The following is a 21,740-nucleotide window of genomic DNA, read 5'->3' as shown; positions in this document are numbered from 1 at the left end:
TATCATATCGGGTTCTTCGTTATAACATCTCTTAGTTGGATACATTTGCAATAGTATTGGTGAACCTTTACGTTATGGTTGAGAAGTCAGTCCAGCTTTGCCTGATTCTGAATATGCTAGGTCACCCAAGTGAAGACTCGGGAAGTGGGATTGCGCCTCGAGTCTGGTTGAGTTAATGATTGTCGACCCCTTAAGCGGTTGGCCCATGCCTCTATGCACGGATGATGGTCGACCTGTATGGATCATCATCGAGCGACATTGCCTCGAACATTCTGGGGCAGCTCTATACTTAACGATGTCATTTGCATGGCCTTATACAAGATGAGGGGATGATCGCATTGTCTAAGTGGCTGACGTGGTCCACCACATCAGCTTTTAAGTTTCACATCGGTGTTGTTGTAGCTGTGGTATGCTGTCAAAAGGTGTGCTGTCAAATTGTGCCCTATCAAATAGCATCATTATCTATGATACACTTATATTCTATTTTATAAAAATAAATAGACATATTATGATACTTCAGTACAGTCGAGCTTATGTCTCCTCGATTTTCTTTATTTACCATTAGAGTTACAATAAAACTTCATTTATTCGGCCGTTGGTGCTAGAATCTAAATCATATTATACTCTTACCGATTCTATTGGCATAGGCTCAAACCTCTTAATAATCTAATGTAATCTCTTAAGAACATACAAAAAAATATATATACATTTGTGAGGAGCAAACATAAAGCAAATTATCATGGTTGTCTCACTACATCACAACATAGGGTCAAACAAATATAGTTCAATAAAAAAAATATTTTTATTTAATAAAAGGTCAATCTTAGATACTGGCTTAAAGCCCCATCCAGTGCCACATAAGAGTTTTAGGATGTTAAGATAATTAATTTTTTTTCTCGACTTTATTTTTGAGTAATTTTTGCGTTGTTTTGTGTGACACCACTCACAAACTTCATTGACAACCTAAAATAGTTAAGCGACCTAACCAAAATCGCTATAACCAACAAGGAGGTGTAATGTTTGAGAGTCATATTGAGAATTTCAATATCCTATCAAGAGTATAAATTAGAAATCAAGATGTAAAATCAATCTTATGATAGTAACCTTGATACGAGATCATAGTGTGATAGTAAGTCTCATTATTAAGATATTCCTAGTCACTTATATAATTATATTGACCTTCCTCACTTGTAATGTCATTTTACTAACATCCTACTTATAAGTCATCTAAAAGGGACATAGAGAGTCTAATCAATTAGACCCATCACATCAGTAATGGGTTGAGAAGTAAAATATTTTTTTTATTTTTTATTTTAAAATATTCTCTTATATCATGAGCATCACTAAGTATAATTCAACAATTCTCCAATAAAACCTCGCACTGATTTCAGTGACATTCAATTCTCAAGATATCATAACTTTTGATAAGTTATGATTAATGCAAGACATGGCAAAGATTACTCCCTAAAGCAACAGATTCAGATCCCCTGCAATAACCAAGACATGTTCGATACCATACATGTTCGATCACTGTTTTACACCTCATCACCGGGTGGGACCCACGCACGCTGGTTTCATATTTCGATTTGGTCATGTGAGCCGTGACTTGGACGCCGCCGGCTGACGGGGACTAAACCACCACCACCACCTCGCAAGCTCCCGAGCGTCTCTCCTGCGCAAGTCCGTTCTCCCTTCCTCCGTTCCTCCGTTCCTTTCTTATTCTTTTTCCTTCTCTCCCCTCTTTTCCATCTCCGTGTTGCTACTGCCGGTTTTGTTTTGTTCCTTCCGATTCAACCGCAGCCACAAAACACGAAGGTAATTAGGTTTCGGACACGGGAAGAAATTATACGACGGTTAATCATAATCACTGCTGTCCTAAACAGTCCGACGTCAACGGCAGCGCGACCGTCGACTGCCCGCTCTCGTTATATTTCGTCCCGTCCGCCACCAAATCTTGCTAAAAAGCTTCACATTTTATATTGCACGGATATTTTTGTGTTTCCGCGTCTACGACGGAGGCCACCGCCCTGCGGCGCTTCCCCTTGCCGAGCTCAACACTGCGTCCGATCGCCGCTGGAAAGTACCGCGTGGTGGTGGATCGGTGGATTGGTCTCCTCCTCTTCCTTCTTTTGTGCCATCCCCCTCCCGACCCGACCCCTTGCTCCCCGTGAGATTACGTCCCGCCTCCTCTCTCTTCTCACCTCGAATAGCCGCCGCCGTCCCCACCCCGAGAAGCTACACGCTGCTGCGCATTTGGGTTTTCGGCGCCTCGTCCCTCCCGAGGCGCCGATCAGTGGAATTTGTCTCGCTCTTGATTTTGATCTCCCGTTCAGGTTTCTTTTTCTTTGCCCTTTATTGCCTTTTGTCGTTCCGTCTTGAATTCGATCTCCGTGGTGGCACCGGAGTTAAAGAAGTTCCTTTTTTTTTTTTTTTTTTTTCTGTGTAGTGTCTAACGCTTTGCGTTTCCGATTTGGTTTCAGGGTATTCGATTGTGGTTCGGATTTGGTTTTCTGTTCTCCTATCCACGGTGTTTCCGGTGGTGCTCTCCGTGGCTTTTAGTGCCATTTAAGATAGATAGGTGGGAGATATCTTTCTCCTATCATCTGGGTGGATCCGTCTTTCTTGATTGTAGTGCGTTCGTTCTCATCGTCGTTTGTAATAGGGCTTTGAGGTAATTGGGTACTTCGGAAATCTTTGATTTCTTTAGGGTTTCATTTTTGGGCTACATTGGTTGATTATGCTTTGTCAGTGATCCGAGACGAAGAGTGACCTTTATCATTTTTCTCCTTTATTTATTTATTTGTCAGATTTGTTCCATCTATATCTGGAGATTAGGGTTGTTTACTTCTGTATTCTAGATCTTTGGCGGTTCTTTCATCTTTGCATCTCTTCTTGTTGACCGTGTTGTTAAAGCTTCTCTAGTACTGTTAGCAGAAGAGAGTTTTATCCTTTGATTCGCTCTCTGATTGTGGGGCGGGTTGTTCTGATTAAATGGGTAGCCCGTCTCCACCTGCTCCAAGGCAGTACGGTATAACAAAGCCAATCTCGACTGCTGGACCCACTGAGGCTGATCTCAAGAGGACAACTGAACTTGAAAAGGTGTCTTTGTTGCCTTTTCTATTCCTTCCCTCTCTTCATCTTCAGATAAATCTTTGGTGTCCTTAATATTTTTGTTGTCTACTTTAGTTTGACATTTACATATGCGCTTCTCTTTTTAAGTTCTTGGTTGATGCTGGACTCTATGAGAGCGAGGAGGAAGCTCTCAAGAGAGAGAACGTTTTAGGAGAACTAGGCAAGGTAATCTTTTTTTCTTTTATTTTTAACCATTCATCTTATTTGTTATATGATTTGATCAAACAGATCCCATGCGAATTTTCAGTTAAATTGCTTATATAGGGGTCTATCTATATACTTACCTTTGTACTTTCCGTGTGATATTTGAGATACATAAGTTGGTGGGATTCTTTTGGTCTCATTTTTCTCAGTAATTGATTATTCATCAATGAGTTGTTGCTGATATTTTGAAGATTGTTGGGCAATGAAGCTCCTCACTTTCCGATATAGTAGACAAATTACCTTTATTATTATTATGATTTCATGGTCTTCTAACTTTTTTGCATGAAGACCAAGAAAAAGATGACTTTTTTTAGCACATTTAAGTTTCTCCCAAGGCTTGCAATATGAAGATGAAAATTAAACAAAGTTGTCAAAGATGGTTATGAGCAATTGAAGGGGATCTTAGAGTTTCTTATGTAAGCGAAAAAGTGAATACTTGATTCAGAATGTTGTCATGAAAATAAAATATTTTACTTTCTTGGAAGTTGGAATGACATCTGTTGTACCTGGGATATGCTTCTAGGAGAGAAGTTACTTCCATTATTTTGTTAAGAGTATAGATAGTACTTTATCTGGGCTTCTTAGGGGATTGTCGTGTATCATGCCACATCAAGCTGACAATTTCTGAGTTTGAGAATCAGGTTCTTTGAGTAGTAAAAAGGTTTGAAGAACAGAAGTGGATTGACCAATTAGCTTAAAATTAAAGGATCATTCTCAAAGATGACAGAATGTCGATGCCCTGAACTTTTATAGAAAAAAGAAATTTTGGTGAGGATCATTTTTAAATTACTGGGTTGGATGAGTCAAAGAATAAATTTCTTGATTGGCGGGTTTGGCAGGAGAACATAACATATGGCTATTTTGCAGGGGTGATGTCTACGTGTGACAGACCTCAATAAGTTTGCCTTTTACTAATTTCTGGAGAAAAGATTGTCTTCACAGTGGTGTTTGCTTGTTTTCTTAGACACATGAAAGTAAATCGTATTTCCTTTCTGATTAGTTTCTCAAGCTACATATTGTGTTCATTCTAGGGTCCGTAGCATTATTGTTCTGCACTCTGTTGAACAATTTATTATGCTGATCTTGTAAGTTGGCTTTTATGTTCTATTTCTAATTAATCTATATATAAGCTGTGTAATTTTTTTTTCTTTTTTAGTTTTTATGACTGAATTATTTCTAGATACCCTATGACTCTTAATTTGTACTTTGGACTCTCAGATTGTCAAAAGCTGGGTGAAACAGTTAACTCGGCAGAGGGGTTACTCTGATCAAATGGTTGAAGATGCAAGTGCAGTAATTTTCACATTTGGATCTTATCGCTTGGGGGTAAGATATGAACAAATATATTTCAGTTCTATGATTTTTTTACATTTTGATTATATCGCTAGGGGATGAGGTATGAGTATTGGATTTCTGTAATTAAGCCTTTGTTGATTGTGTATATGAATGAGAATATGCACCTAATTGTGAACAAGATCCTTAATGATTGATATATACTGAATAGTAAACATCGTTCTCATTATTGCTTGCAAATACATTTCATCTTGATTCTTCATAATTCCTTGGATAAGGTTGCAATAGTGCTTGATGGATAACAACCCCTCTATTCATATAACTTATACAGTTATTAACATTTAATTTGTTTTTATAAGCTTCCTGTGTTGTAGGCTGAGTTAATTTTTTGCAATGTTTCGACAGCTATGTAAACTGGGCATGTTGAAGTTCTGCATGGACTGCACTTCTTATGTTTAATAGATAGGATATAAAATTGTATCTATCATTGCACTGGGAGGAACACATATTAGTTATTTGTTGCTTCTTTTAGTTCTCTTTGTACTATGGTCTTCTCTAGTTTAGAATTTGGTTTAGTATGCTTGAACATGTTGAGCCCAAAGTAGGATGTCTATAAAGCTTGACGTATTGGCAGTACTTTAAATGCTCGAGGCATATTTATTGATAATTTAAACCTGTCAGTTTTAGCTAGCTCGATGATGTGATGGAACTTGTCTACTTTCCAAAGTGTAAGCTTAAGTATTAAGACTATTTTGTTAATCTTTTCTAAATTAAAGTTTTGAAGGCAGTTCTTGAATCACTTTTGCAGTGTATACATCATTGTTAAATTTGTTTATATTTTGGTAGTAACTGCATGAGTATCGTGACATGTTTTTAATGAATATTCTTCAAAAGACAAGATCCAATCCAGTGAATGAATTTTGAGCTAGAATCTTATGGAACTCATGATTAATTTGCTGTGCATTGGTTTTTTGCTAAAAGAAGTTTGAAATAAAAGTCAAAATGGTATCAAATAAGGTTGATACTAGAGCATCACAAATGTAGGTCTTAATATGTGGTTTACATTTGATAGTGTTCTGTCATGGGAAGTGCAATCCTATAGGTAGTTTCATAATTAAGGCTCAAAATAGCAAAACCTAAGGGAGAATACAATGTTTTAGCTTGGACGGGTTGAGTGACTTTGGATCACTCCCAAATGATATTAATTGGCCATATTTGTCCTTTGATCTCAACTGATTTGACCTCATACTATATAAAATGGCAAATTTATCAAATGATATTCAGCTTGAGGCCTTGAGTTAATTATAGAAACTGATTAGGATTAGTATTGTCTGAAGCACTTGTTTCCATTCAATAGCATTCATTAGATTGAATTTGAGATCTTCTAAAGCATCAATTTTGAAGAATATTTTATGCATGCCTTATTTTTGTCATTTTTCCAAACTGAAGAGGGTTTGCTTTTGTTTATATGATGTTTCTTTTTATCTTGTGCATGAGGTACTTTTGCTTCTCTCCCATACAGTTGTTGTTTATCAACTGCAATCCCAGTCCTAGTGGTTGAAAACTGAGATGTGAAATTCTTCCACAAGGTATAGGTATCTTAGGTCTTCCTTGTGGAGCTGTTAATTCCATACTCATTTCTAGTGATTAGTTGTTTGACAGAACAACCATGCTGACAATGATTGGTATAGTCCTATAGTTGAAGTTTAGTGCAAGTTATTCATGGTTGAAATATGCATTTTTTTAAACTTATTTTTTATATGCAACTTTAGGTGCATTTGGGAATAAATTTGAAATGTGCATTGAGAGCCTATGGTGTTCGATGAATTTTTTTCAAATCGTATTTGGCTTGGATGCTGCATTGCTAATGCTTAAATGTTGATGCTACCTCAAGGTAACATCAACATTTCAGCATTTACGAGATGCTAATGTAATCTTTCAAATTCCCAAAGTTACCCTATGACATTATCTAAAATCACAAAATTATCAACATGATTTAGTAAGAAACGAACATGATCTATGTCTTCTATAATATGAAATTTTATTTATTTATATGATTATATTATTTATTTATTATATATCTAGGCCATATGAAATTTTTGTAAGATTGCATACATTTATTTACTTATTTACTTATTAATTTAAAATAAAAATATGTATTCATTTTTGAATAAATATTCAAAATATTAGAAGGGTAAATTTATCATATAATATTCAATGGACTTTCGAAATATAATTTTACCAAACAACACTCATGCTAATACACATTTAAAATGCAGTTTTCATCTACTATTTACCAAGCACTCAAGCCATGGCACAACTGCACTTTTACTCAAGTCCTATTCTCCAAATACACATTAAAAATACAAATGTGTTCCCAAACACAGTCTTTATTGTTTGGTGCATAAGGTTTGTGTAGCTTTTATTTGGCTCTAATCCTTTCTCATTTTTTCCCCTCTTTTATGACTTCCTTTTCCAGTAACTTATCATGATCTTTTTTTCTCATCACTAACCTTATTTGAATTGGTAGATCTTAGATCGGTTTAACTCAGATAAACAGTTGAAATTGCTTTGTGTTGTGGCAGGTTCATGGACCGGGGGCTGACATTGATACTTTGTGTGTTGGACCTTCCTATGTTAGCCGAGAGGTTTAAATTGTTTCTTGATTTTATTTGTGAATAGAACACCTTATATACTAATGATATTAACTAGCTGGGAACTTTTTCCAGGAGGACTTTTTCATTACTTTGCATGATATTTTGGCTGAAATTGATGAAGTTTCTGAACTTCAGCCAGTGCCTGATGCCCATGTTCCTGTTATGAAATTTAAATTTGATGGAATATCTATCGATCTTCTTTATGCCAGTATATCACAACTAGTTGTTCCTGAGGTAGGTCCGCAATTTGCAATCTGTTTTCTTCTTTGGTCTTGAAAAAAATCTCTCTTCCTTTTGGTCTAATTTCTACTCTTTATGACTTTACAAGTTTAATTAATATTTTAAACTGGCATTTTGCCACCTCCAAAACTTCTCAATAAATGCCTTCCACTGGGTTATCACTTGAGATAGAAATATATATATTTTATGTTTTTAATAAAAATCCATTGCACTTGATTGGAAAATTGATTCTTAGATACCTTTTATGTGCATCTTCTTTATGAAAGCTTCCCATATTGCAAGATGTACCCCGCTTTTATGCAATTGTTCGTTTTACTTTTTTCCTTGGAACAGTATTTTTAGTAATTATGCATAGTTATGACATCTTGTCGATACCTTTTGTGGACAGGAGTCTGCATAATAAAGTGCATACATGTGCATGGATATTCACTAGTGTTGAATGCATATTGTTCCTATTTTAAATGCAAGTTTTAGCTTGAACCAATAAAGTCTCGGTTCCTAAGTTGAGCTATGATTTCCTAGTCATCTTACATTCAACTTACTTTTCTTGAACTTTTTTTTTTTCTGTTCTACTATTACATCCTTAAATATTGCCTCAGTAGTGAAATTTTTGGGATAAAAAAACTGCTATTCATCTATATCTTGCTTGTCTTATCCATTCCACCGAAATTCTTTCTTCCGATTTCTTGTTATATCACATTATTATTTATTCCTGTCTTCCACTTCTTGGACTTTCTTTTTGGCAAATGATCTAATATCTATTGACCAGCAGCAATCATTACCCATTTTATGAAATTAATGTTTATGTCAATCATGTTTGGTGTAGAGATGCACTGGTACAGAATCATTATATGAAATTCACTCCCTGTATGGTGTCCTACAGATCTACTAGCATGTTCTGCTGCCACTGAGTGTGCATTGTGGCAACACACTGCTCTGGATGCTAAATAATCAGCATATAATTCTTTTGGAAAATCAACAAATACCATGAACAGATTTTGATGTTGATTAGAGTAGTACTTCAGGTTATGTTTCAGAAGTTGGTATAAGCTGGTTGAAGATAATTTGGAACTTAAAGGTATTCAAAATTACAGATCAAGATGGCAGCAATAGAACCTTTTTTTCATTGCCATGTGGAGCATTGTCTTCCAGTGAAGCTATATTCTGTAGTTTTATGATACTGTAGATTTCCAACTTTGAAGATTGTGTTGGACATGAATTTTGTGCCTTCTAAAACGTGGTGGTTTTGTATCTGCTTGACATGTAGTCTTTCTGGTATTTTCATGCAGGATTTGGACATCTCCCATGTATCTGTGCTTTACAATGTTGATGAGGCAACTGTTAGAAGTCTTAATGGCTGCAGAGTAGCGGACCAAATTATACGGCTGGTGCCAAATATTGAGGTTATCATTCTTGAATTTTGCATTATTCTTCGTAATTTATCACACTTTATGTTGTCTCTGAATCAGTTATACTTCCTACAGAATTTTCGAACAACTCTCAGATGCTTGAAGCTCTGGGCTAAGAAGCGTGGAGTTTATTCAAATGTAAGCTCTCTTTGGTATTGTCATTCTTTAACAGATCAACCCTTAATATTGCTTGTTCATTTTTTTTTTTAATTGTTCAGGTGATTGGATTTCTTGGGGGTGTCAATTGGGCTATCTTGGTTGCTTGTGTCTGCCAGCTTTATCCTAATGCTGTGCCAAGTACGCTAGTATCACGATTTTTCAGAGTTTATACCCAGTGGCGCTGGCCAAATCCAGTAAGGTTGTGTGATATTGAGGAAGCTGAACTTGGGTTCCCTGTATGGGATAGCCGTAAGAACCCACGAGATCGAACTCACCATATGCCTATTATTACTCCTGCATATCCATGCATGAACTCTAGCTATAATGTATCAACAAGCACACTAAGGGTTATGACGGAACAATTTCAAATTGGCAACAATATCTGTGAGGTTTGTACTTGGTGATTTCCTCTGTAGCATTGCTGGGAAACCATCTTTTGCTTCATTTTCTTTATTTTCATCCTTGCAGGATATTGAGTTGAACAAGACTGGTTGGGGTGCTCTGTTTGAGCCTCACCCTTTCTTTGAGACATATAAAAACTATCTCCAGGTTGACATTGTTGCTGCTGATGCTGAGGATCTAAGGTCATGGAAGGGATGGGTGGAATCTCGTCTGAGGCAGTTGACTCTGAAGGTGAGTTCCAACCTTTTCAGGTCCGAGTGCATTGCTATCCAACTCTTGTTTTATTTTATGTGATTTCGGCTTTTAACATACCCATTTGTCTGTTTTATTTCCATCTTTAAAATAACATTCCTTTTTATTAACCCTTTACTGTTTTCTTCACAAACAGATTGAGAGGGACACATGCGGCATACTGCAGTGCCATCCATATCCCAATGAGTATGTAGATCCTTTTAAACAGTTTTCACATTGTGTTTTCTTTATGGGCTTGCAAAGGACACAGGGGATGAAGATACAAGAAGGTCAGCGATTTGACATACGCGGAACTGTCGAAGAGTTCAAGGGTGATGTGGAGTCGTACTTGTTCTGGAAACCTGGAATGGAAATTCATGTTACTCATGTTCGCAGAAAGCAAATACCCTCTTATGTGTTTCCAGAAGGATATAAGAGACCTCGTCCATCGAGGCCCGTCTGCCAGCAGCTGACTGACAAAACTTCTGGTGAAGATATTCGGGAGCAATGTGGAGGATCCTTGGAGCGAAACTGTAAGAGGAAAATTGATGCTGATTGCTTGGATGATAAACCGAATAAACCTGAGAAACATACATTAATCAGTCCAAATCAGGAGAATATATCAATTTCTGATCAACAAGATCAAGCTGGTATAAATAATGATCAGAAAGATGGGAAAGAAGAAGAACGTCATTGTAAGAGGAAAATTGATTGCTTGGGGGCTAAACCAAATAAACCTGAAAAACATGCATCAGTCAATGCAAGTCGGCAGAAAATCTCAACTCCTGATCAACAAGATCAAGCAGGTATAGATGAGAAACAGAAAGAGTCGGAAAAAGATAACCAAGTCTTTAAGCGAGTCGACAATGATTCTATTAGCCCAAGCAGACAGCCACAGTTCTCTTCTGTCACCAGTAGCATATCAGGTATGATTTGTCACTTGATCTGGCATAAGGATCAGATCGAAGCTAAGTTTGACCCTTGTTGATTAAAATATATTATGTTGCCGGAGATGATATTCAATGGACTTGGTGGTTAATATTTGATGGACTTGATGGCAGTTAGGAGTACCGCAGATGGTGTTGTTGAAACATCTAGTGGAAGTGATGCTAGGCAGTTGGCAAATGAGACATTATATCTGGAGTGTGGCGGGGATTCAGCGGGAGACCTGTTCTGCAATTCAGAGTCCATCGAGGAGGTGGTTCTGCAGCAGTTTGCTGGCAGTACAAGTTCCAGTGTGGGTGGCAGCCAAGAACTATTGCAGGGGACCAGCACAGGGATGGATCAATTGGAGGATGGATCAACACAAAATGGTGTGGTAGATGAATTGGAGGTCTTACCTCTAGTGCATGCTTCCATTCTGTAACTACGTATTAGCAATCATAGATATAATTCACTGAATTAATTTTGTGAATTTATTTTTTTTAATCTGTGTTCCACTTTTGTCTTCTGAAGCCAAACATCGCACTTGGAGTGGCCCTTAAAGCTCGTGGAGGGGTGTCAGCTGATGCTGCTCAAAACCCTTCACAAAGGCATGTTTCTGTGAACTCGTTTTACCTTGGGGAACTCTAATGCTCTTTTTCCTTTGTACTTTCCTGCCTCGTATTGTATTTCCACCTTCATGGCAGGTTGAGTCTGACTTCAACAGCATGAAGTGGCTGAGGATGCTCAGTCAATGCAAGCCATGGATGATGCTGCAAAAGAAGCAGCAATCCGAATGGCACGATTTTGTATATGGGAAAGCCTTGGTCCGGCAGTTGGCGGGGTAAGTTTCTCCGGAATTGCTGTTATCGCAATGCGAGCAAACTGGAATAGAAGACGATGAAACTGGCAGATAAGTGGAAAACTTTGTTGCAAGATGTGTTATAGTCATGGATGATCTAGCAGATGATTTAACCTAAAAAATCTTCTAGATGGATTATCTCCAGTTTTAGGGACCTTACTCTAGCCTTTTGGCTACGCCTGCTGTCCGGAATTGTGTTACATAAGTTACATAGTGTCAGACCCTCTGCAAAGGTTCAATACTTAGGTTTTAGATTAGGAAAGCTCTCCCATTTGTTTCATTCTTTCCCAAGTGTAGTTAACTGTATATACTCGATTGTTTTGTAAAGTAATAGTTTCATGATCAAGTTAATTCTGTGTTATCTGTTTGATGCAAACCAGACAATGATTGGCTTGCAAATGTAGTTAACTTTTATCAGCTAGTATGCTGAATTGTTTTATGAAACCCTATTTGGGCTTGTGAAGTCAAAATACTTGGATTGCTGGCATCCATCCAACAGTCCAGTTTGAGCTTCGTCATCAAATCAAATCTGCTTACCAAATTAAAGATACATTAAAATTTAAACAAGTCTGATGCAAACATTGCCTGTAGGCAACATTACGAACCAACATCTCTAAAACATAATGCGGTTCGGTTCAGCCTGCCAAATAACTTGGATTATTTCTTCTTATAAGCTGTCTACTACATTCATAAATCCATCCATTAGTGTCGTTGATAATAAATCCTACTCCATCTAAATCCCTGTGTAAATCATATTAGTGGAGCACCATAAAATAGTCTTTTTATAAGTCTGCCCAAGGGATATGGATAATATCATCCGATATCAAATGAGTATCTCAAGAAATTATTCTTGTATTCAAATCACTTTGTGCTTCTAAGGCTGTCAAGACATAAGATATATATATTATGATATATATTTTTAATTAAAAAAAAAAGAAAAAGAAAAATATCATAGAGACAATTTAATATATTTTTTTCAAAAAAAAATCAAATTCGGTAAATATTTTACATCCTTTAAGTCAATAAGCTTTTCGATGACATGTATTTCACCATATAAAATATTAGAATTTATGATGCAGGACAAGTAATAATGGATTATTTTTAATGATAGAGAGAGAATAAAAAAAAATTGGATAAATTTATTAAGATTTATTACTAATCTCACGCCACACACACACACACACAAAATTTTAATCCATTTTTAATTTATTAATTATAATATTTATTTTACTCTATTATTTTACGTTAAAAAAGATAATATTCTTGACTCGGATTTGAGAATAATAATTTTTAATGTCATTATTGATTAATAGACTTTAATCTCATGAGTTTTTAAGATCTTCCATCCATCTTTATTCGATGATAATGAATTTGCACTCTATTTGTTTTCCTTTTTTCAACTTTTGATAAATTCAAAACATCTCTAGACTAATAAATAAAATTTATTGAAATAATATATAGACTAAAATTCTGCTGCATTAATAATGTCTGAGAATTAATGTGAAATAAAAAAAAAATATTGATTTATTGGAAAACTTGTCTTTGTCTTCATCGTTTCATCCCTCCCGTCAATCCAGAAACTGCTTCGGCCGGGACGTGCCAATCCTTTTCATCCCACCGATGCGTCTCTAACTGTGCTGCATGCAGCGGGAGAGCAATGGACTCGGAGCGACTTTACGAAACCTAACTCGTAGAGCTGCCAAACCCTACCTTGGATGAACTAAAGCTGAAAGCTGAAAGCTGAAAGCTTCCTTCTCCCCCACTGCAAACGCAACGCTGCACAGTGCGTTCACGCGATCAATTTGCGCTACAAATCAAATGCGACGACTCGAGGGTTGGCGTCTACTCGACTGCCATCAACAGCATCATCTCTTTTCTTGGTGGGATCATTGCAGGTGTCGCAGTTGGAAGGATCTAATAATATTGTCTGGCGGGTAGTGCGATGAGGGGATCCCACAGTCCCATCATTTCTAAACCATTCGGAGGCCGTGCAGCAGCAGCGGATGGGAACCCCAAGTTGGGAAACATAATTCCACTTCTTCAGACAAGAACCAAACCTCCCCCACTTGCCTCTTCCCATTTGATCCTTCTTTTTCCATTTCTTTTCGGCTGTGTACAAACACGACTATTAGTGATGATTATTAGACACGCACAGCAACTTCAAAGTGGCTGCTGAATGAATGGAGGAGGGAGTATGTGCTCCATCATGATGCCCAAAAGGGAACACAGGCCATGTGAAGATTGTGCATGCGTGTGGGGCTTCTCATGACCCATTTGTTGGACTTGACTACTGCCGACGTATTTAGCTTCACAAGGCAACCATATGTATAAAGATCTTCTGTGAGCTGGACCCAGGCAGGTCTTCCCACTTTGTGAGGCAGAAAAGGCTTCTTATACCGGGCAGAGCGGGGACAGCACCGGTGGCATCATACTGCCATGTCTCTTCTTCATCTTCTTCTTCTACTTCTTTTTTCTTTCTCAAGGTTTTGCAAGTGCATGCATGCACGGCCATGCATGTGGCTGAAGTTGAACTTTGGTAAAAGGGGAGTTTGTAGCCACGCTTAGGCCAACAATGAGCTTGAAAGGTGACAGTAGACTACAGAATGGCTAGCTACGAAAAGCCTCTCGTAGGTATCTGATTACCTAACAAGAAGCTTTGAGAGAATGCGTGCTCTCGTATCGGTCGTCCGTGATTAGACTACTTTGCCTCTGCTTCGATGCCTTCATGACTGTAGAGTTTTGATTCCTAACCAAACACCACTGTAAGTGCAGAAGGAGGTGACACGATGATGTCAGTCTACATCGCTTTGCAGGCCTTCGTGGATTCAAAAGGTTTCGAGTCCTGAAACCACTGCTGCATTCCTGCTTAAATTTGTATCCTCTTCAAGTTGGAATGATGCTTTCCACCCCACTTTAGCTCATTTTATAGGGCACATGCTTCTTTCTGACATTGATTAGGATAGTACAGATAGGACATGGGAGGAGAAGTGTCCTCTATCTCCCATCGCCTTCCAATAGCACGGCACACCTGTGCAGTTCAGCAATGTCTTGGGGAACTGGTCTCATGGTCTTCTGAAAAAGCCTGAGATGTAGGAAAATGTTGACCGTGGACAAGATTACCGAAGCAACGAGATGACATGCCGAAATGGTTCAATCCGTCGTCGAGATCAATGACTTTGACGGAACCGATCATTTGCGTGAGATTTACGCAGTAACTTAACTAGTAGTTTTGTTCCTTTCCTGATTGCATGAGTCAGGTGGGCCGGCATGAACAATGATTAGGGTTGCAGATGATGTCGTCAGCCACAGCAGAATCCAAATCTCTGCAGTCGTCTTTAGCTGGACTCGGTCAACCATATGTGTGATCCACCGACTGTGTGATAATAAGGATGATGCAGCCAAAGAAAATGATTTGTCGTATTGACATCCTCCAACATATGTAGTTATACGGTCATATATGTGTGTGTACGTATGTGTGGCGCATCTTTGCATGCAAGTCTCTCTCCTTACGTTTTGAGGATGTCACAGTCGGGTGATACGTGACGTCCGGACGCTGACAGATACTGAAATCCTAATACGGTGACAATATATCACCAAATCTGACAAACTAGAATCATGCACGACATGGCGGCGAATTATTTAGACAACAGTATCGAAAGCTTCTCCATTCGGATTACACCGACACTGTTGCCCTATTCGTTCCGTAAAGGAGACGGAGTTCTGCTGACATTTTTATGCGTTTTGGTGTTTTGAGCAGTGATTTTGTCACACTAGTCAGCAACAAAATGGCAAAAAACCAGTCGCGATTAGGTGCGAGATCGACTCAGAAGCATTTCTACAAGCATGTTGTCTTTATATGTGAAAGGAGGAGCTGATGATGCTGAATACCACCAGAGGGAACAGAAGTCATAAATACGCAGACCATCTCAAGTCCACCAGCGAAGCATATCAACACCGTCGCGGCAAAGCACATGATATGTATAGCAGAATATAAGATAAGATCTTATATTCTGATCAATGTTCAAGCACCAAGAGGAAGTCATCTTTCGACGTGCGCAAGGAAGAAGAATTCACCGATCTAATCAATGCTAGCTGGAGCTGTAATAAAACAAAGCTTGTAATGCATCTCTTATAAATCTGATATGTCAGAATATATGCAAGCTGCACTAAACGTGTCAGATGCCACCAATTATCTGATGCAGGTCAAGTGCAATCTCTCCAGTAGCCAACGACTGTTGCAAAACCTCTGCTTCGTTGTACAGTATTGTTAGGTGTAACCACTGGACTATGTTGTAGGTGTTGACTAAAATGAACTTTTAGATATGAGTTGAACAAAGGCATATGCTTTAGAAGCACGAAGACATGCAACAAGTACATGCGTCGCCTTCATCAGTAAGAAGTTACAGTGGCCTACACCGTCCTATATATAGTTTTGGAAATCGAACACCTTGACGAAAAAGGAAGAAAGTTGTGAGTAGCAGTTGTGTTGATCTTTATCTGCAACCACAACTCACAGTGGAGAGGAAACAGATGAGAGCTGAAACTGTCAGTGGCAAGGACACCATGTCGGCTATCTAAATCTTTTTACCGAGAAGATCTATTGTCAATGTTTGCTGATGTTACGTCACGGATCTGTAGCTTACTTACCCAACTATCAGCTCCACCGATGACCAAAGGAAGGACAAAGTTGGGGGATCATGACAGCAACAAGAAGCTGGCTTTGTCAACCTTTCCCCATGCTTTCCCCGCTTCCACCAGGCAAAACTCAATTACTCGATCACTACGCTGTCACCCACAGGCCATCCATATCCATAAAATCATCCTGATTCGAGGGCCAGGATCCTCCCACTGTGACACCTTGAATTTGGTATGCACTTGCAGATCACGCCTCTCTCTTGGTCGGCGGTGCTATCTTCCCTCTCGGACTGCGACAGGCCTCACAAAAGGCAAACGCTACTGGTGTTGTGAGCTCCTGACGCCATTAATTGCACGCGTTTGTGGTGTCTAAGATATCGGACGACATCATGTTTGTGGACCGTTGGATTTGTATTCACCAACTGCTGCCCATTAAAGTACGTAGATCAATATAATCTCATGTTTACGAGTAAACTATTGAGAGGGAGTGAGAGCCGTTTGCTTCTGGCGGACATGTCTGCCAACCCTACACTGCCTAAATCACGCAATGCATAGTTAACTACGTGTGACATGACTTCTCTACCGTATGCTCTCACATTATTTGGAAAGACTTGTTTGAGCTATTGTGTGATCTTTCCAAAGACGTACGTAGAACAGAGCGCCATGGATGCAGATGGTATATATTATACTCTTCTATAAATGGTGATCGATTTTGATTCCCACCACTTGATTGTGATCCGTGCACATGAAACAGCCTACACGTGCTATGTCTCTGCATGATATCGTAGACGATTAAGCAGCGAACATTCTTTGCATGTTGGTCACCGTAAGGAGATTGCCTAAGAAAAAGGGAATTTAAATTGTCAGAAACTTCAATGGCTGTGCTTCTTCTTCTCTCTTTCTTGTTCTTGATTGAATGTTGAAGAATCAAGACACTGTTGAGACATCTCTTGCTATAGCGTCCCCACCTCTATTGATACTGCTGTGTTATGTACGCGGCTGGAGCTTGGAGCTCCCTCCGGCGATCACTTGCCGCAGCGTTCGTTCTGCGAGCTTGCAGCAAAATGTTCCTCGCATCCACGGCGTCCCGCGCTAGGCCTACCCGGCACCGCGATTGGAAGCGGTGACGTCTCCTCCCGGGGGGACCCGCCAGTCATGATCGCCGGTCACAGGGAGGGCAGGCGAGGCGTTTAATGAAGACGAAGTCCAGGAAACAGGCGATGGAGGCCCACCGCAGCACGGTTCGTCCAGGCTGTGGCTGACACAGCCCAAGTACAGGCTCGAGCGTGCCACCGTACGCGTGCACCACCACCCACGGAAACGACTCCAACCTTCCTCCGTATCGAAAAAGAAATTCCGGTCAGAAAGGAAGAAGAAGAAGAAGAAGAAGGAGGAGAAATCTTAAAGAAACGAAGGGAAAGCTTCATCATACTCTACGCACACTCCTCTCCTTCCCCACTCGGTTCTACCTTTTGGGCTGTACTTTGTTCCATAGTAATAACAACATCATTATTGTTATTACTATCACTGTTGTCACACAGTCATAGAGCAGGCTAATGGGATCGTCGCGGCATCCGTACGCACATGCCATCTCTCTCTCCCTCCCTCTGACACGATATATATGCCTTCGATTTCCCAAATAGTGGACTCTAACGAGTAATCCTGTTGAAAGTTGCATCGCCATATTATGTGTGACATATATCAGAAGAATAATACCTATCCCGTGACATGTAGATACGTGATCGTGTAAAGATCTATTGTATATCTCGATGGATCTTTGGCTTTGTAGAGACATGTGAAGGATGACAGTGACCTCCTTTTTGAGAGTTGGATGCATGTGGTTTTCCGACTTTAAGAAACAAAGCATTGGTGTTAATGGTAGGAAGGCTAACGAAGAGGAGGAGGAGGAGGAGGAGGAGGGGGTAGGATGAGCCTCAGCCCCACGATACGGATGCGTGGAGAAGGCACCCGAGATGGTAAGTTCGCCACGGAAGGGCGCAGCGCAGGGAGGAGTCGTCGCGCCAGGTTGACATTGGTTGGGTAACTGCGGAATTAACGTGCGCCGTTCCTTTTTGGTGAGACGAGAAAAATAAGAGATTTATGGCGTCAGTTTGGGCTGGATTGAATGCCGGTGTAAACGGGGTGGGAACAGGAAAGGAAACTATTCGGGCAAAATAGGTAACAGTTGTCTCCCTGTCCTTTGTCAAGTAAATGGCCACTGATTGAGCCGTGTCAGATTGATGGCCCAAAAATTTATGGCTACCTTCTTGGCTTGCAGGTTGTCAGATTGATGGCCAACATGAACCATATACGATGGGGCATGTGGCTCACCCTGTTTGCACTAGCGAGCAGGCTTGGTCGGTCTAATTTGGGCCTGCAACTCTCTCAGTTCGGTCTGGAGCCTGCTGCTCGCTCCTCTTGGTGTTGATCTTGTCTATCTGATGATGCACGCAGAGTGCATGCAGTATGGAGAAGAAGAAACATAATGCTAATAATACTGGACTTCCCAAGTGGAGTCGGATTGAAAGGATCCTCTCTCGTGAAATTATCTGCAGCGTGTGTGTGTATCTGTTTCCTGGAGAAGGAAGCTATGTGTGGAAGAAGAAGCTTGGCAAAGTTGGGGAGTGGGGAGGTATTAAAGGAGCAAGGGAAAGAGAAAGATGGAAACGGCTAATTTAATCCCGAGAATTGACCCCTCCCTCAGTCCCCGCCAGCTCTATTAATACACCCATACTGGAAACGCAAGCAATGAGCCGACCCCAACCCCCCTCCCCCCCTCCGCCCCCTCCTCCCGTCCGCACTCTCACGAAACAGAGCAGAGCAGCACAGCAACTGAGATAGACAACAACCCTCCAACTCCTCCTCTTGCCTTCGTTTTCGTAACGACAGAACTCTCTTCGCTTCTTCCTTGCCTTCTCCCTCCCATTCCATGAGAGACGGCCGCAAGTTGAGCTTGTCAAAGCTACAAGCGTAAAGAAGAAGAAGAAACCCCATCGGAGGCTTGGGAATTCCGGTAGCTGTCGCCCACGCCATGTGCAACACGAACACCACGACCGCCGCCTCCGCCCCCATGGCGTCCCCCGACGACAAGAACCCCTTGCTATCTCCCGGCCATATCTATCTCACGCTCCTTCCACTCCCCAAAGCATCTGGGCTTGGTGATAAAGCCCAGGCTTTGAAGTCATTTGCATCTCAGCCAGCACAAAAGCCGTCCATCGCCGCTCCCGCCTCCCCGAACCAGCAGTTGCTGCTTCGCTTGCCATCGCCGTCGGAGACGTTGAAGGAGGCCGGCTCCCTCTTCCGCCTCTCCTTCCCCATTGCGCTGACGGCGCTGCTCCTCTACTCACGCTCCGTCCTCTCCATGCTCTTCCTCGGTTCCCTCGGCGACCTCCCCCTCGCCGCCGGCTCGCTCGCCATCGCCTTCGCCAACATCACCGGCTACTCCGTGCTTTCCGGGCTGTCCCTCGGCATGGAGCCCCTCTGCTCCCAGGCCTTCGGCGCTAACCAGCCCCGCCTCCTCTCGCTAACCCTTTACCGCACCGTACTCTTCCTCCTCTGTTCCTCCCTGCCCATCGCTCTGCTCTGGCTTTACATGTCCAGAATCCTCCTCTTCCTCGGCCAGGACCCCGACATCACCGCCCTCGCCCAGACCTTCCTCCTTTTCTCCCTCCCGGACCTCCTCTCCTTCTCCCTCATCCACCCCATCCGGATCTACCTCCGCTCCCAGGGCGTCACGCGGCCGCTCACCGCCGCCGCCGCCTTCGCCGCCGCCCTCCATCTCCCTGCCAACTACCTCCTCGTCATCCGCCTCCACCTTGGCGCGCCTGGCGTTGCTGCTGCTGCCGCGGCCTCCAACCTCGCCCTCCTCCTCTGCCTCCTTCCCCACGTGCCCCGCGGGCCCACCGCAGAGTGCCTCGGTGGGTGGGGCCCACTCGCTCGCCTGGCCGCCCCCAGTTGCGCCTCCGTCTGCCTCGAATGGTGGTGGTATGAGCTCATGATCCTCCTCTGCGGCCTCCTCCCGGACCCCAGGCCCGCCGTCGCCTCCATGGGCGTCCTCATCCAGACAACCGCCCTCGTCTACGTCTTCCCCTCGTCGCTCGGCATCGGCGTCTCCACGCGCGTCGGCAACGAGCTTGGCGCCAACCGTCCGTCTCGGGCCCGGGTTTCGGCTGCCGTCTCCGTTCTCCTGGCCGCCGTTATGGGCCTCGCCGCCATGGTATTCGCCGCTGGCGTGAGGGAGCGCTGGGGACGGATGTTCACCCACGACAGCGAGATCCTGCGGATGACAGCGGCGGCGCTGCCAGTCGTCGGCCTGTGCGAGCTCGGCAACTGCCCGCAGACCGTGGGCTGCGGCGTGCTCCGCGGCAGCGCGAGGCCCGCCCGCGCAGCCCACGTCAACCTCGGAGCGTTCTACCTCGTCGGGACGCCCGTCGCAGTCGGCCTTGGCTTCTGGCTCGGGTTGGGCTTCGTCGGGCTCTGGATGGGCCTCCTCGCGGCCCAAGTCTGCTGCGCTGGACTCATGCTGCACGCGGTGGGGACTACCGACTGGGAGGCGCAGGCCCGGCGGGCTCAGGTGCTGACGTGCACCGGCCTGCCGCCGCCCGAGTCGGCGGCCGTGACGGTGGTGAAGGTTGAAGGGGAAGAGGAAGCGGCGAAGCTGGTGGAGAAGGAGGGCTCCAAAGGCGTGATCTGCTGCTACGAGCCTCTGGTTTCGATTAAGGTGTGTGATGTCGAAAGGTGATACTGATCGTGAATGGTAATATTAATCGGTAATTGCAATGCAGTGTGTGGAGACAAACTGATGGATTCAAGCATCTAAAGCTCTAACTTCAGAAATCGAAGAGAAGAACAGATCCTTTTTTTTCCCGGATATCTTCTTTTATATATATATATATCTCAACGAGAAGTTTTGTCATGATTTTTATTCAATGGACTTTGTACTATTAAATTTGATTTGATTTGGTCTGGGGATAATGTGGGTGAGATATATGTATAATATCATGTTCTTAGATTTCCTGTCATTATGAACAATGCAGCTTATTGCATGATGAAAAGAGAGTGTAGTAATCCTCAATGGCCTCTTATTACGTGTGGTAGCAAAGTGCAACACCATTCATTACATGGCACTTTTGCATGACATCTCGAGATCCATCCATGTATATCCCGTGAGTAGATTGAGGTGGTGATGTATTAAGATATTTCAAAGACAGTTGAGTTACTGGTTTGCCCTAAATGGCAGGCATTCTAAAAGGTAGAAGGAGAGTAGTGCGTGCAGGAAAAAGAAGCCCTTCTTCTCCGCTGAGAGTAACGTGAGCCTCAATTATGTTGGTAAGTAACGAGGGATTACGGGGGGGGGGGGGGGGGGGGGATGGTCCAGGCAAACGAGGCTGTTGTTGGAGGAGCACCATCGACTGTTTGCCATTGGAGTGTTGGAGAAGCAAAGGTTCAGTTGGCCGGGCCAATAGCAACTCAGGAACATGTACTCTTGTCTTCTCCACTTTGGTAGGTGAATGAATGTTAGCGGCAGCCATGATGATACTCTCATTTGATCATAAATGTTGGTGATGCAGTGGTTAGGAACTGGAAGCGTGCATG

At 42.0% G+C, this 21,740-nt stretch overlaps 2 protein-coding genes across 8 annotated transcripts; both read left to right on the top strand.

The window, feature by feature from the left end:
- Positions 1–1,577: 1,577 nt before the first annotated feature.
- On the top strand, positions 1,578–11,871 carry LOC135641669 (nuclear poly(A) polymerase 4-like). 7 transcript variants are annotated; one of them, XM_065157261.1, is made up of 14 exons: positions 1,597–2,333; positions 2,481–2,671; positions 2,935–3,099; positions 3,220–3,297; positions 4,555–4,662; positions 7,215–7,277; positions 7,359–7,520; positions 8,816–8,929; positions 9,011–9,073; positions 9,154–9,483; positions 9,563–9,727; positions 9,885–10,653; positions 10,789–11,060; positions 11,183–11,871. In XM_065157261.1, exons 3-14 carry the CDS (start codon positions 2,992–2,994, stop codon positions 11,297–11,299), a joined length of 2,349 nt encoding a protein of 782 aa, XP_065013333.1. In that variant the 5' UTR covers positions 1,597–2,333; positions 2,481–2,671; positions 2,935–2,991; the 3' UTR covers positions 11,300–11,871. The 7 variants fall into 7 exon arrangements, with proteins under 7 accessions (XP_065013337.1, XP_065013336.1, XP_065013333.1 ...); XM_065157260.1 differs by having other exon boundaries at positions 2,808–3,099; XM_065157262.1 differs by having other exon boundaries at positions 1,597–1,815; positions 2,481–3,099.
- A 7,053-nt stretch (positions 11,872–18,924) lies between these two features.
- On the top strand, positions 18,925–21,166 carry LOC103988420 (protein DETOXIFICATION 52-like). Its single transcript, XM_009406951.3, has one exon. The coding sequence runs from the start codon at positions 19,177–19,179 to the stop codon at positions 20,884–20,886; it is 1,710 nt and encodes a 569-aa protein (XP_009405226.1). The 5' UTR covers positions 18,925–19,176; the 3' UTR covers positions 20,887–21,166.
- The last annotated feature ends 574 nt before the right edge of the window (positions 21,167–21,740 follow it).

This window comes from Musa acuminata, chromosome BXJ3-6 (genome assembly GCF_036884655.1).
Source record: "Musa acuminata AAA Group cultivar baxijiao chromosome BXJ3-6, Cavendish_Baxijiao_AAA, whole genome shotgun sequence".
Taxonomy (NCBI): Eukaryota; Viridiplantae; Streptophyta; class Magnoliopsida; order Zingiberales; family Musaceae; genus Musa; species Musa acuminata.
This window is presented reverse-complemented; position numbering and strand designations above follow the sequence as displayed.